Source organism: Xenopus tropicalis, chromosome 4 (genome assembly GCF_000004195.4).
Source record: "Xenopus tropicalis strain Nigerian chromosome 4, UCB_Xtro_10.0, whole genome shotgun sequence".
Classification (NCBI taxonomy): Eukaryota; Metazoa; Chordata; class Amphibia; order Anura; family Pipidae; genus Xenopus; species Xenopus tropicalis.
In genome coordinates this window covers 99602854-99619553 of record NC_030680.2, presented here as the reverse complement: position 1 = coordinate 99619553, position 16700 = coordinate 99602854, and the positions used below count along the sequence as shown (strand labels likewise).

General features: G+C 38.0%; 1 protein-coding gene across 7 annotated transcripts in view; it reads right to left on the bottom strand.

The window, feature by feature from the left end:
• The window catches only part of rasal2 (RAS protein activator like 2), a 147510-nt gene that overhangs the window by 28187 nt on the left and 102623 nt on the right, over positions 1-16700 (bottom strand). For 6 of the 7 annotated variants that reach the window (XM_004914030.4, XM_002937360.5, XM_031900971.1 and 3 more), the window contains 2 exons: positions 14470-14576; positions 8157-8269 (listed from right to left, as the gene is read on the bottom strand). In XM_004914030.4, coding sequence (XP_004914087.1) covers positions 8157-8269; positions 14470-14576 — 220 coding nt within the window. Of the gene's footprint in view, positions 1-8156; positions 8270-14469; positions 14577-15198; positions 15305-16700 lie in introns of those variants that run through there. The other variant, XM_004914031.4, reaches the window with a different exon arrangement.

Genomic DNA, 16700 nt, shown 5'->3' with positions numbered 1-16700 from the left:
GGATTTTCCATTTGTTTGACAATGCAGTCACATAACAATTTCATTTAGAAAGGCATGTTCCTTCTCTTTCATAACAACTATCACAGGCATTCTTGGAAATATAACACAATGAACTTTATTCATTAACATGTACTTATAAATCTCCAATGTAATGCTGTACAATAGAAGGGTAAATACATTAATAATACAACCCGGATTCCAAAAAAGTTGGGACACTAAACAAATTGTGAATAAAAACTGAATGCAATGATGTGGAGGTGCCAACTTCTAATATTTTATTCAGAATAGAACATAAATCACGGAACAAAAGTTTAAACTGAGAAAATGTACCATTTTAAGGGAAAAATATGTTGATTCAGAATTTCATGGTGTCAACAAATCCCAAAAAAGTTGGGACAAGGCCATTTTCACCACTGTGTGGCATCTCCCCTTCTTTTTACAACACTCAACAGACGTCTGGGGACCGAGGAGACCAGTTTCTCAAGTTTAGTAATAGGAATGCTCTCCCATTCTTGTCTAATACAGGCCTCTAACTGTTCAATCGTCTTGGGCCTTCTTCGTCACACCTTCCTCTTTATGATGCGCCAAATGTTCTCTATAGGTGAAAGATCTGGACTGCAGACTGGCCATTTCAGTACCCGGATCCTTCTCCTACGCAGCCATGATGTTGTGATTGATGCAGAATGTGGTCTGGCATTATCTTGTTGAAAAATGCAGGGTCTTCCCTGAAAGAGATGACGTCTGGATGGGAGCATATGTTGTTCTAGAACCTGAATATATTTTTCTGCATTGATGCTGCCTTTCCAGACATGCAAGCTGCCCATGCCACATGCACTCATGCAAACCCATACCATCAGAGATGCAGGCTTCTGAACGGAGCATTGATAACGTTGTCCTTGTCCTTGTCCTCTTTGGCCCGGATGACATGGCGTCCCAGATTTCCGAAAAGAACTTCGAATCGTGACTCGTCTGACCACAGAACAGTCTTCCATTTTGCCACACTCCATTTTAAATGATCCCTGGCCCAGTGAAAACACCTGAGCTTGTGGATCTTGCTTAGAAATGGCTTCTTCTTTGCACTGTAGAGTTTCAGCTGGCAACGGCGGATGGCACGGTGGATTGTGTTCACTGACAATGGTTTCTGGAAGTATTCCTGAGCCCATTCTGTGATTTCCTTTACAGTAGCATTCCTGTTTGTGGTGCAGTGTCGTTTAAGGGCCCGGAGATCACGGGCATCCAGTATGGTTTTAGGGCCTTGACCCTTACACACAGAGATTGTTCCAGATTCTCTGAATCTTCGGATGATGTTATGCACAGTTGATGATGATAGATGCAAAATCTTTGCAATTTTTCGCTGGGTAACACCTTTCTGATATTGCTCCACTATCTTTCTGCGCAACATTGTGGGAATTGGTGATCCTCTACCCTTCTTGGCTTCTGAGAGACACTGCCACTCTGAGAAGCTCTTTTTATACCCAATCATGTTGCCAATTGACCTAATTAGTGTTATTTGGTCTTCCAGCTCTTCGTTATGCTCAAATTTACTTTTTCCAGCCTCTTATTGCTACTTGTCCCTAACTTTTTTGGGATTTGTTGACACCATGAAATTCTGAATCAACATATTGTTCCCTTAAAATGGTACATTTTCTCAGTTTAAACTTTTGTTCCGTGATTTATGTTCTATTCTGAATAAAATATTAGAAGTTGGCACCTCCACATCATTGCGTTCAGTTTTTATTCACAATTTGTTTAGTGTCCCAACTTTTTTGGAATCCGGTTTGTACAACTTACATACAAATACTGAACAGTTCAGGGGGGCTAAAGGGCCCTCCTCATTAGAACTTAAAATCTTTTTTAAAAAATAATATTGTAATCAAGCTTTGCTGAATATGGGCCCAGGAAGATTGCATCCATTAAAAAACAGTAAAACACAATACAAACTGGATATATTTTTCTAAGATACAATAAAGGCAGGTTTAAATTAAAACAAAAAATGTTGCAGAATAACTCACATAGCAATACAAATGCTTTCAAAGCATTACAGGGACTGCCAGTGTTTTTCATACATAGTTAATGCTACATTAAGGCACTCGTTTAATGTCACTTACGTAACGTAATTAGTTCTAATAAAATTCATTCATCCTCTTCAAGCTTTATATTCAAGCACACAAGGTGTAGTAAATACTAAGGGCACAAGGTGCAGTAAACATAAGTGAATCCTGACATCATGATGACATAGAGCAGTGATCCCCAACCAGTGTATTGAGGGCAACATTTTGCTCACCAACCCCTCTGATGTTGCTCCCAATGGCCTCAAAGCAGATTTTTATTTTTTAATTTCTGACTTGAAGACAAGATTTGAAGGCAGAAAGACCATGTGTACTGTCAAGCAGAGCCTCCTGTAGTCTGCCAGTCATCAGTGGGCTATCAAATAACTAATCAAAGCCCTTATTGGTCATCCAATAGGAAATGTTTTCATGCTTACCTTGCTCCCCAACATTTTTTACATTTCAATGTTGCTCAGATAAAAAAGGTTGGGGACCCCTGTCATAGCGGCTATACCAGCTTGGAAGCTGAGTTGCAGTCAAACAAGACAGAGAAGGCTTGGGTTTCTAAAAGGTTTCCAAGCCTCTAAAAAGTGTATTCAGGAATTCATATTTACTCCTGACTTGTAGTTTAGTAAGTTGGTTTGTCTAACATGTCATAATTCCAAATTACACAGTGAGTTATTTTTTCATAGAAGTCTGTCTCAACCAATAGGACTGCACATATTGGGTAGAAAATTTTTTTTACGTGTCACTGTATGCCAACTACACCCCAATTTTCTTTTATTAGTTGCTGCATGAAACAGGTCTGTTCAATTTCCAGACATTTATATTATATATAGTATGAGTGTTAGTTTCTTACTTACATAAGAGTAAATAAGTTAAATGATCAAAGTGCCACTTTCATAAATCTGCTGCATAGTTTTCTTTTATCGTTCCACAGGTTTATGATGCTTTAAGGTTGATGACCAGTCCCAGGCTGGGATTCAACAAAGGTACAAGCACTTCAAGCACACAGAGGCCAGAACAGCCCCCCACCCACTCACTAAATAGTGACTATATGGCTATGGCATCTTAAAGCAGCCCCGCTGGCATTTGCCAGAATTCACAGTTTGCTAGTCTGGGCCTGTTGATGATCCAGTATATTTAGAAAAAGTCTGCAGATAAAGAACATGCCTGTATATATAGTGCTGCACACATGTAAAGCATTAGCGTAGGATAGACGGTTTGAGAATGGAACTTTAAAAAGTAACTTTATTGTGTCCTTTATTTGTATTGCATTTAGCAAGGCCAACAGACAGGTCTCCTCTCAAATGGGAGGGGTTTGGGCAAAGCTGGGGGGAGTTTGAGCAGACTGGGAGCATGGTCATTCTAAGGTATGACCGGAAATGGGCAACCCTAAGGTTTACACTGCATGAAGCTTGCCCATTAACCCTACCCAAGTGATGCTTACAATATAAGCTCTCTATTACGCACATGCATTAAAGTCAGTTTAAGAATTGATAGTGGCAAGGCAAGGCCATAATAAAAATGAATAGTATATAAAGAATACTTTCAAATAAGACATTGCATGGTATCAATATTCATAATAAGTTCCCAAGCATCTTGAGCATGTCATTAATCCAACTGCCCTTTAGCCTTTTCTGCTGTAAGTAAAGTTTGTATAAGTCACCTCTGACCATTATATGTTGCCAAACACAGTTCTAGCAAATGTTCCTGTGCACACCATTAGAAGCACATATGCTGAGAACCGTGGTTAAAAATAATTATATGGTGCACATCTGACCCATTTAAATGCTCAGCCAACTGTAGGAAGCTTTCTACAATCACTCAGCATGAAAAGAGACTATCATTTTGTGCTAAAATCTGCCCGGTAGGATTATGAACCCAAAATGGATAATACCGCATTAATAAATCCTCCCGGGCCATCTACAGTAAAGACTCACATTACATCCATTAGCTGATATGAACAGAGCAGGAGCCTAGCATCCTACAGCAGACCACAAGCCTATCTTTATCATATAATAACACAAGCAATCAGACCTAAGAACAAATGAAAAATCCCAAATGTTTGTAAAGTCAGTTCTAAACCAAAAAAACTACTTATATAGGGTATCAAAATCAACTGAACAATGCTTTATCTGCATTAATGAAGCATCTGGATGGAACTATCCAGGTGAGGAGTCTTGTGATGTCTCCTGCCGCAGCATACTCACCCTGCTGTGCATTCTCTCTGATACCAACCCAGCACTGCCTGCTTTTATCTATTAATTATCTAAAAACCCAGTCTGTCTGCCAATACTCTGGAGGCAGCTCAAAGACATTACAAACCCAAGTGCTAAAGATTTATATGGCTGGAAGGGTGTGGATATATAGGGTCTCACTTTCTGATTGTGCAGTGACTCGTTCATTTTTCTCCTCCAGCTGTTGCCAGTGTATAATACAGTTTACTTAACCTTTTATCCCAAATTGCTTTTGCATATGTACTTCTAGAACAAGATGGTTCTCCAGAGATATGATCATATTTCATTTTACTTAGTTCAATAACTAAAGATTAACAACAAAGCTGCCACTAAGGGTCTATAGAACAGAAAGCAAATGTATAAGAAAGATTCAACTGAGAGTGATAAAGGAAATTATTTTTTAAGGACCCCCAAACAAACTGCATTGGATGTTTAGTAATTCTGTTTCCAAACATGTTTTTAATAGTTCCCAAGATATAAATGGTTTATTAGCTTGCTTCCTCAACCTAACTTGTTTTACTTTGGCACATAATTCAGCAATGCATTTGGGCATTACAGATCTTGGAGTCAAACTGGAACCAGGCTGTCAGACTGAATAAAATGTGTCAGTTACTCCAAGAATAATTGTGTGGGTGGCAGCCATAAAAAACTGAATTGAGTAACTCGCATAAAAATCATTAAACATCTAAACTACTGTGAGAAAAAGCTAACAAAGCCAAAAAAATGTTTAAAACATCACATGCAGTTGTGCAACACTATGGCAAATGTTGTCAAGATGCAAAACCACAACTTAAGTGCAGTTTACCAAAGCAGACACTGATTTGCATTCCCACTGGGTAAATTGTGAACAACAAGGCCACTTCTTGCCCCTATGCTCTCATCCCCTCTTACTTTTCCAGCCCCGAAAAAAGTCTGGGGGGGTACATAGCTAGTGCAGAGAGCACTATTTGGCTGAATTACTAAACAGGGGTGAAAATAGCTGCCTCTGGAAACCAAATTTCCATTTGTTAATATGGCAGAAATAGCCCTGGTCATATTCCTGCCCCATCCCTCACAGTAGTCCTAGTTCAGTACAGAGAAAATCAAGTCAGGCTACATAGGATGACTAATGCTGGCCTATTCGTATCTGAAAATAACCATACAAACAGCATTAAGAACATTAGGGTTTAAAGGGGTTGTTTTGCTTACAGATATTCAAATACTACAGACAGTTCAGAAGGTTAACAACCCCTTTTATAAATGTGATCCTATGAAAAGGTTTACATTTTGCAAAACTGACAGAAATGTAATTCTTTCAGTTATAGACTGCAAATGCCACATTAGCTGCTCTCCACTGGGCCACAATGCCACATTTTGAATTTGGACAGTAATTACAGCTTTAAAAGGCTTTTATTAACTGGACTGGGGCTCTTATTTTCTCTTTAAAGTGCCGTTATAACGTACACAAACTTTTGCTAACTACCTGAGACCAGGGTTTGTGTAAACTGAAATGTCACTTTGCATCTTATGTAAAAGCCTTGTTTTATAAAAGCCTGCTCTTGTCTTGTTTTCATGTTTTCCAGTTCCAACGGATACTGCAATACATTTAGCAAATTCACATATTATCAACAGTTCTTTCTATTAAAGCTAAACTAAGCACTGTAAGGAAAACGCTGAATCATTAACTATATATAATTTGCTTTTTCAAATAACGCCAATTTCTGTATCTAAAAGAGCTTTATGTAACATGTAAACGCCAACTTTCAAAAAAGCTATTTAAAAAAAATTAAGTGAATATCCTCATCTTGCATAAAATTAGTGAATTTGGGATATTTGCAAAATAAATGTGTTTACATTGATGGAAAGGACATATTTTACCATTTACAACCTGTTTAAAAGCATTTCTTGCTCATGAAAATAAGATGAAAAAAATAAACTAAAATATGCAAAATAACAGCATAAAAACAATCTAATGCTAAAAGCATGTAGTCTGTCAATTAACATTATCCAATAAAGCATGATTTATGGAAATGTTTCACAGCAATTTTTTAGGTTACAAATTCTGGTGTACAGTATATGTACCAAGTTTCAAATATCAATGTTAGGAAAACCTACCAACTATGGAAAGACCTAGCTGATTGGGTACTTTCTCTTGCCAGAGAAGGCCATTACTGCTTGTTTTTAAGTCAGAACATTTTATGTAAAAAAAAAAAAAAAAAAAAAAAAATGCAGTCTGCCAAGACCTGCCAGAAAAATTAGTTAAATTACTTAATGTGCAGAAATCCTTTGCCTATTTAAAAGCCCAGAGTAAGGCTAAACAGCCCGACTGTTAGAAGAATCTTTCTGAAGGCTAATGGTGGCTAACATTACCCCTAACAGATCCTGAAATGTATTCATATTAGTTACAGTAGCAGAGCTTTTTAAAGCTACTTAAAGACAAAAATATATCATCATACTTTATGGATCATTTTCTGAATATCTATTGCCATTAAAATGGCATCATTATCCCAGATTTTCCCATAGAACTGTACTTACTACAGAAGAATCTTTGTTAAAAGTTGACTATAGCTACGATAAAATATTCAGCATGTTTAGCTAATGAGAAACCAAACTACTGGTTATAAGCAAACAGCTTTACTATACTTGGGAGCTATTGGCTAAAGGTACCCCCAGTTAAGTTAGGTTACACACCCTAGCTGATATCCTATGAACCTGGCCACGTACTCATCATTTTGAAGGGTCTACTGATACTATTCTCTCAACTATTTGCAAAATATATCTAGATGTGAAGAATTTATTTCAGATATTGGCTTCATATTCTATGAACTGTGATTTCTTTTAGCGTTGAACCACTAAGAAGATTGTGTCAACAAATGTCAGTGTTTGTGAAGATATGCCTATTGTTAATTCTAAACAGGGATGCATGGTGCAGAATTTATATGAACCCAAATTACAAAACTAAACTGATGGGGTCACTAACCCTGATGACCAAATTGTAATTTACCTGCAGACTACAGAATTGCTGGCATTGTTATGCTAAGGTATTCACAGGATGATTTAGCCAGAATAAACAATATGGCAACCATTTTCATTACAGTAAATCATACATGTCCTTAATGTACTATCAAGACTTTAAAAAACTTTTTTTTTTTGATTAGGCATTTAAGGAAACGTATGACAGACACAAAGACCCCTAGCTGCTGTGCATTTTCACTACACTGACTGAACAGGACAAGAAATACGGATAAGAATCACTTCCATGATAATGGACACATCAAACAATTAAAAAGATGAATAATTAATAATATAGCAAAAAAACAAACAAAAAAACCCCCTTTAAATACAGAATTCATGAATGTGTTACAATGTACCAGAGTTAAAGAAAATAATTTATGGAGCTAAACTGATAACGCTGGTCCTTATGTCTCCTCGTTGGCAGACAAACAATGCCGCAGGATAGGGTTTACATTATTATGACATTAAGACACGCCAACTAGCTAGAACTGCACAACACAAATAACTGTCATCAGTGGAAAGAGACAATCACTCTGTCTTGTTTGTAGGAACTAATATCCCTGTGCGGGTCACATTTAGCTCAGTTAATTATTGCAATAAAACAAACCTTATCTGTTTAGGTTGTACTAAATCTTCAGCACCATATTACTTAGTTAGACAGCGTCTCAAGGGTCTCACATCACAACTGGTTTTATATTCTAGCCATAACTCAGTCAATTAACAAGGCTCTGATCATTTTGTTGCAGTCGATTTATAGGGCTGTATTTCACACATTTCGCCTGAAACAATCCTGCATGACAAAATCAGGGCACAGAAGCTCATCTATGTTAAGAACTGTACAGAACAATCAAGCAAAGTCAGGCCTAGCACGTACCTGTCACTCTCAGCAGGACGAAGAGAAGGCAGGCGAAAACTTGTATTCCGGTCCAGCTTTGATTGACTCTTCGTTCTCTTAATAGAGCCTTTTAACCGTTTACTAAAGAAGCCCTGTGAAGGAAAGAGGAACCTGTGAGAAGAGTAAATGGTGCAATAGTATGACACATGTTTATGGGTTGTCCAACCTACAGGCCTCCAGCTATTCTGAAACCCAATTCAAAGCATCTCCAGGCCAACAAATTGCAGCAAAACGGGTTGGATGTCCCTGTACAATGCTCGGCTCACTGAAACCAGAGATTCATACAGTGTATTTATTTTATTCCTGAAACCAGAGACCCAAAATGAACTAACAAATGTTCCATTCACATTGCTTTATACTTCCTCAGCTCATTATCTGGACCTATTTAGACTGGCTGAAGGATAATAAAGTTCTTCCTGACAATAATATGAGACCTGTCATTAACAAAAAATGCTTACTTAAGTTACACACAGGTCTTGGTGCATAACTCTCCTAGAAACCATGCCTGTGCTTGGGAACAAGCAATTGGAAATAAATATAGTCTCAATTCAGATATTGTTATGTAAACTACAGTGAAATCTCCATTTTACATACCCTGATTTTAAGTTTTCCATAGTTTTACACTGTTTTTTTGTGGTCCCACCAATATATAAAGCATTTCCCTGATGTTACATCTTCCCAGATTTTACTCCATTTCTTCATTTGCCCTAAACCCCACTAAATGGGGGTTCTACTGTATCTAAAAAAATCTCCTTTGTATTATTTCATAATAATTGCTACATCAGTCAAAAAACACACCTGACAATAAGACAAATTTCTACCCAATGCACAGCAGCATATATATGGTTTGATGCATGGCAGCTGGCAGAATTTATCACTCAGAAGAAACAGCTATAGTAGTCAGACCTTTATTCATATTAGGAACTATTGCTGGCTCAAATAGAAGCATAATATTAAGGAAGAACGCAAAGAAACAGTATTTATATGGTCATCCATATAAATCCAAATCTTGCTTATATTACAGAGGTGATTCTGCATGTGGAATATGTTTCCTAAACTCCTGTAATGGCCATACCAGGTTACACAGTGTAATCTGAGTGTGGTGCTTAGGCATCTTTTAAACTGACCTGTCTGGTATATGAGCCTTCAGCTGACCATTATGGGTGTCTGTGGTACAATCCAGTTGGTGCTAATAATATATAAACTCTTACTGCCATTTTGTGTTGAGTGGTCACAAATAAAACTGCCAACAAAAAGTTATGTGGGCTGAAATGAACTTTCAAGCTTAGAATACAAAGAAGGCAACAGCCCCGTCCCTACTGCCAGCTCATGCCCACTGTATAGAACATAATCTTATACTAGGCCATTACAAGTCCAAATGCTGTTGCTCCCAAAGCCCTAAAACACACATTTTGCCGACTGTGCAGTTGTGCTGGTTTAGCATATACTGTAAGCACCATCAACCCTCACTTGTTCAAGGCTTGCAAAAACTTGCCTTTGTGTTTTTCATTGAGAGACCACTTTTAATTGCCATGGGAAACCAGCCCCTTGCAAAAACAGACTTGGGGGGAAAATACACCAGTAAATGACAAAGAAAATGTCATTAAGGTTCCAATCTGCTTCACAGAGGACTGGATACAAACACCACCCAAAATGAGGCTGCTACACAACAATATGCAACTTTTTATAAGGAACCTTAGATTTTTTTTTCAGGAGAAGAAAAGTATCAAGTAAATATTACTTGTATTCAAGTCCCATCATACTATTATAAACTCAGTAAGGTATCAAAAAGTTTGCCTATAACTTCCCACTCTAGCAGTTTAAATAGCACTTTGATACATGTTTATGTATTTTACAGTGTTCACTCTTTCAAACAGCAATGAGGCATTTTAGCTATATTTTCCTTTAAGATTGCATTGACAAACCTGTGATAAGAAGTGCAGCTGCCAGCCTTACAGAATCAGCTAAATGGCAGTCTGCTCACATTATTCCAGTCACATTGCTGGTGTAAAAGAACTTATTCAGTTCTCAAAATAGTTGTATAAATAGAAAAATGCTCATAAGAAGTAGCTGCCAGTGCCGCTTCTATAAATAATAAAGAAAAACATATGTCTTTATGGCCCTGTTTTGCCCTTTACTAAAGCAAAGGTGATAATTCCTCCCATTTCAATACAGAGAGAGTTGCCACATAGGGAGCCAACCATGCTTACCTGCAGGTGGATCTACATAAAACAGGGTCCATATAGGCATCATTAGCCTATGTTATTCATAGGGAAAAAGGTAAAACTATATAAAGGTGGGGTTTTTTTTTCAGAAAAGGTGGCAACCCTATGGCCAACTGAAGTATTTAAATGGACGCCATCAGTTTCAATTAGAATGTATGTCAAAGGGTCCATACATAAATCCTTAATTGTCCAACAAAGTAGCAGGATTAAAATCACAAATCCTTTAGACATCCTTAGACATCTTATAAACATTCAAAGTCTCTGGTGTTCGGAATGCATAGGTACCGACTTTCCAAGATTTATTTTTATAATTACACATTAAATACAAAGGGAATACAAAGGTGGACTGCAATGAAAACTTGGACATGCTAAGTGGTGTTTTAAAGGCAAATGTCAAAGTGCACCAAATGCCATTAAGGAGATATTGATTCAAAATGGTGGGAAGTGAAATCAGAGTGGATGTTTATAAATGAATACTGTGAATACAAAATGGTTAGGACCTTTGGTACTACATGGTAATTGCATCAGTTTAGTGCTCTGCAGCTCAGTTGGTATTCATGGAAAATAATTTAATGGAAGTAATGGAAAACCAGGTAAAACGATCAAGAAATTCTAGCCAGCCCAAGCACAGTGCTAAAAAGAATCTCTGTCAGAAAACAGAGAACTCAAATTGCAGCCATTTATTTATTAAGTATTCTCCAGACTGATGAACATTGGTGGGAATTCCGATAAAATCTTACACTTACATCTCATGATTACATTACAGAAGTAGCATTTTTTTTTAGTATAGAAAGTGGTTCATGCTAAATTCAAAGCCATAAAGGAACGCAAACAATTTTATTTGCATGTATTTTTCTGTACTTGCTACAGGGGAACACACCTGCTGAAATAAATGTATCATTATTTGGTCTACTGGCTAAGGAGGAGCTTGTTTGTTTGTTCCCATGCATGCTCTAAAGCTTGCCATACACGCACCGCTGATATTGTACGAAACCTTGTTTCGTACGATATTCGGGGGGGTGTATAGCAAGTCGGCGAGGCGACCGATATCGCAGAAGTCTGCGGATACCAGTCGACTCACCGATCGGGAGGGTTAAAAGATTTTGATCAGGTGCCATTGAAGGCGCCTGAGCAAAATCTACCTTCACGGCTGAAACGGCAGAAGAAGGTAGAAATCCTATTGTTTCTACCTCCATATCTGACGATTCAGCCCTGAACGTTTGTGGAGGGTAGGAAAGATCTTTTGTGCGACCGACGGTCGCACGAAAGATTGTAAATCGCCACGTGTGTGCCCAGCTTAACTGCTTTTTTAGACTACATTTTTAAGAAGGAAAGGTAAAAACTAAGTAAGCTTTATCAGAAAGGTCTATGTAAATACAGCCATAAGCACTCAAGATAGAGGATTGAGTCCTTTATCAAAAGAAACACAGGATTTCTTGTCTCCTTTTTTTGGAACATATTCTACGGTATCAGGATTTCCTCTCTTTTAGGGCTCCTTCAGCTTTAGGGTACGAGTCTCTCGTCTCTCCTCTCTCCCTCTCCCCCTCCCATAAGAATGCATAAGAACCTACTGTCCCCTCTCTTAAGAATGTGTGATCTGAGCTTCCAATGGCTAGAGCTGCAGCAGGAAGCTACCAAGAGCAAGCTAAAATGGCAGCTGCTATCAGTGGGAGCTTCTAGGGCTCTTTACTCAGGTTTAGTAAAGCTTTCCACTGAATAACTATAGTGTTCTACGTGGCAAAAAATCTATTGGCAGTAAAATGCCAAAATTACTTTCCTTCTCTTTAAGCAGGCCCAACAATTATGCCTGCAGTCATGAAAGCCCTTTTATATTAGACAAATATGCAGCAGTGCAGTGAAGAGGAGATTCCAAGCTTTCCTCTGGCCCTGTCCTGTACTACAAAACTGTAGTTCTGTAGTACAGGACAGGGCCAAAGTTAATATGTACAGCTAATCTCTCTTTTCTACCAACAAGACAGAACATATAAAATATATATATATATAACTACAATATGCCTTTCAGCATTCAAAAATTCATTTAATGATCCAAATTGTGGCTGTATGGCCTTTGAATTGCCTCTATACCTTGTTATTGTTATGTTATTATCACTTTAATTTATGAAGTGCCGGGATATTCTGAAATGCTGTAAAATAAGTGGATGCATACATTTAACACAGCTTTGCGTACAAAAATAACGGATACAAAAAGGTAAAGAGTGTCCTTCCCAAAGAGAGTTTTTGAAGGTTACGATAAAACAGAAATAAGAGGAAATATCATAAAAATAAGTTTAATAAACTTTGCTTTGGGTGTTTGGGAACCCCCTTTTTGTTTTGTACTGAACAGCGTTGATATTAAATTTTGCTGCTTAAGTCTTTATAATAAGTCACGATTGTGTTTTAGTAGGATTCACGAGTACTAACTGAAGAACTTGAGAAGAAACTACTTGCCAATGAGCTAGTTACAAAAATGCATTATCTCAGAAAAGAGTGCCCATCTGTGAACAAGCAAGGCAGACCATGGCGCAATTTACATTCCAGCCGGTGGGATGGCATTGCGGGGAGATTAGTCACCCGTGACAAGGGAGATTTGTTGCGGCGCGACTAATCTCCCCATGTGTCAAAGCCCTAACAGGAGCACCGGCCAGGGGTATCAGGTAAGCGATTACAATCAATAGGGGGTGCCTAACATTTGGCATCCCCCCATTGATTTAGCCTTTCCTTCTCCTTTAACAACAAACAAAAAAAATACATTAAACATAAAATAATCAAATATAATTCCTTTTCTCTCCTTCTTAAAAACCAAAGAGAAAATATGTACCGCTGTGTAGATCTGACCTTCAGTAGTTCCAACCAAGAGGTAGCCATACCTTACAAGCAGAGTGCCCAGGGTCTTGCTCTGCAAGCTGCTGTAACTGCATAAGATAGGAGCACAGGCAGCTGGAAGATCTCAGCATGTTTATTCTGACCTTCACTTTTGCTGACTGTGTTGGCTTTTGTTACACTTAAAAGGACTAGAGAAGCTAAAAGGAAGACATTATTCCCTCACATCCAATTACCCTCTGCTAGACAAAAGCAGGCCTTCACTCTGCAGGTATTAACCCAAATAAAAGCAAAAAAAAAAAAAAAAATATATATATATATAATGCACAAATATCACAATGCTGTGACTGGCCATCAATTTATGACCCAAAGATTTAGTGTCTCAGTTCTTATAAAATAGGTTAGGTTATAACAGATGTAACAAGCCATCTTATTGATGTTATTTTAAGCAAAAGGCTTAATTTGATATAAGCCACTGGTGGGTACTTTTTAAAGCTAGAATGTATGTGTTAACTAGTATACACCTGTACTCAATAGGATGGGCCGTACAAATATTATTTCCACCAAACCTCTGCAGTTTTCTTGTACAGCATAAAGTGGCAATAATAGATGATTTTTGGCGAGCACTAAGACACATGCTTCAATGCAGATGAATTAATTTGGCACCGGTTTATGAAACAACAGCAGTTGAGGTATTTTAAGGCTTTCATTGCTTATACGAATATCTGCTTCAATAAAACCAAGGGCATAACAAAACAGCATGAAAGAGAGAAACTTCTATGGCATAAATGTGTCTCTGAATCGGGTTTTGTCCCCCCTTTCAGCTGCTGACAGTCCACCACAGGAAAAAAGTTGTCATAATGTGGAGCCAGAAGCCAGAACATTAAATTTTAGGCAGTGACCCCAACAACCAGAGAACATTTTCAATTGCTAGCTGGAAATATGCAAGGTTTCTGAGTTACATTCCTAGTTTTGTGGAAAATATAAGCTACAATTTTAAAAACAGTTATGTAAATTTTAAAGCCATAAATCATCTGAATCGGGAGCCATCAGTGTCACTATCGTCATCATTAGAAAAAGCAAAAACCAAAAAGGCATGGAAATAAGAATGTGATTTTCAAAAAAAAAGTAAACAATGGCTAATTTGTACAAGAAAATATTTATGGTTCCCTCTGACCTACTTCTTTGGAATTACTTGCTCCAGGGAGAACCTGCCCTACAGGAAGTGTGAGGAGAAACAAACTTACTGAGACTTTAAAGGGGGAGGTATTTGCAGGATCCATAGCATTGGTTTTGTCTGACGTGCTAGTCCCTGAGATACTCCTCCTTCGGGGTGACCTCTCAGCTGGGACCTCTGAAAAGAAACAGAAATACTAAGCACAAACAGTTTTTAGTTTTTTGTCTGACATAACAATAATCTCTGGAACACATAACTGGTTTAGCTAAGCAGAAAAAATTAAAATGGGAAAAAAAAATAAACAAATAAATAATAATGAATGTGGCGAATATGTAAAGTAGGTTATTATGCACAAAAGCAAGCTGGACAGGTAAGTTTTAATCTTTATGCTGTTCCTTTTAAAAACTAGTTGGTTACATCCATAGTATAACAGTGTTCCCCAACATGGGCCTTTTCATCTGTTGATTTCCAGAACACAATGACAGATAACGTTTGTAAGGTAGCTGTAAGTTACACATGACACAAAGTCCAATTATTTTTTCAGTTACTGTAAGAAAAATGGCTTTTTAAGAGAATGTTAATATTTCACTCTGTTTAAACACACAATTGATACGATAAGCTTCAAAATTAAAGTCAACTTAGAGAAAGTTATAAACTAGCTTATATTTTGTACTGTAGTTTAAATCCATATCATAAACTGAATTACTCAACAAATGAAGGTGCTACCAAGCTTATCTTACAAAATCACAAAGTACATGTGCTTAAACAAGGCAAGGCATTACAATATGACATGATGTACCTTTATCGCATGTGCTACCCATTTCCACTCCAAAGATTGGACTGGGTAAAATCCAACTTCTAAGATGTAATAAGTAATTCCCAACATGGAACAAGAGTTATATCCTATGAAGTTCTGGACATTACAAACGTGATTACAGAAGTAGTTGTAGAGATTGTATGGGCTGGCATATTCCACCCTCTCATAAAACTGGCGCAGCAGAAGCGAACAATCCTGGCCTTTTGGCCCAAGGGATCCGTGCTACTTCCAGTTCAGAAAGGCTGGATCTGATCTTGCTTCTCCCCCTCCCTTGCCAGTGTGCAGAGAGCAAGAAGACAAACACAAGACTGCAGCTATTCAATCAATCGCTCTGACTGCACATCCTCATTAGTTATCATCAAGCTATTTAGAAATTCCGAACCACTTGAGAGCTTTAGATAAAGTGTCATTAAGGCACCCCCAAGCTATGGAACCAATACTCGCGCTTATTGAAATGCTCTGCCAAGTCTGTGCCAAAAAATGGCTTTTCTACAAAAAGTGCAAATTATATCTTTGTAACGTGATCCACACATCCAGAGATTTCAAGAGTGTATATGGCACCGGTATTAGCACAAACCACCGAGATGAGTGCTCCCTAGTCAGATGGGTATAAAGGGCTTTACGAGGAACAACACAGTCCTTTAGGGGCTATGCATAAGATGCAAAATCTGACGGAGAAGGAGAGAGTGAAAAGTTCAGGGTGGGATATTAAATTGAAACGGTATGATAAGAGCCCCAAACACTGGCAGTGACCGCAGCATTAAAGTGCTAGGATAAGCATACTCAAAAAAAGAAAGTTGGGTTGGAGAAACACTATATCAATGCAGCAAATAATCGCTTAGCTTGCATTCGCTTGTTTCTTTGATTTCCAGCTCTCCTAAGCAAAGTCCAAAGATTAAATGCAGCTTCATCAGCATACAGTATGTTTCAACTTATTACCTAGGAAGAAAGCTAACTGTGCAAGCTGCATGTGCAGGATTCATAACGGCAAAAACCAAAGAGTTAAAAGGAAGAATCCAATTTCAGCACTTGGGTGGAGGGAAGAGAAGATCTATGATAATGAATTCATCTTACAGGACGCAGTTCCAGCTAAATAAGTGAAGTTTTCATTTCCATTGAATATCCAGCAATAGTTAAGCTTTCTTCTGAATGAGATTTCTTTCTTTAGAAAGGGTGTTACATCAGCACCTTCAGATGCTATATATTCGAACGTAGTTTTCTGGGCATTGCTTTTGTAGCACTGATGAATAAAAGGAGCCCGAGTTGCACCTTGCAGAAAGGCTGTAGCATCCTCACAGGCTTCCGGATTCATTCGGTGCTCTTTGCTACAGTTGCTGTTGTGAATGTCATTTGAACAGTTTCCCACACCCCCTCTGAAACATGGAAGAAAGTTGCTGGGTCGTCGAGAAAGATACTGGTCTGCCCAGTCTAGTTAGAAATGAATGCAGCTTCTGCCCTTCCAAAATGAGCTAGCAGTATTCTCA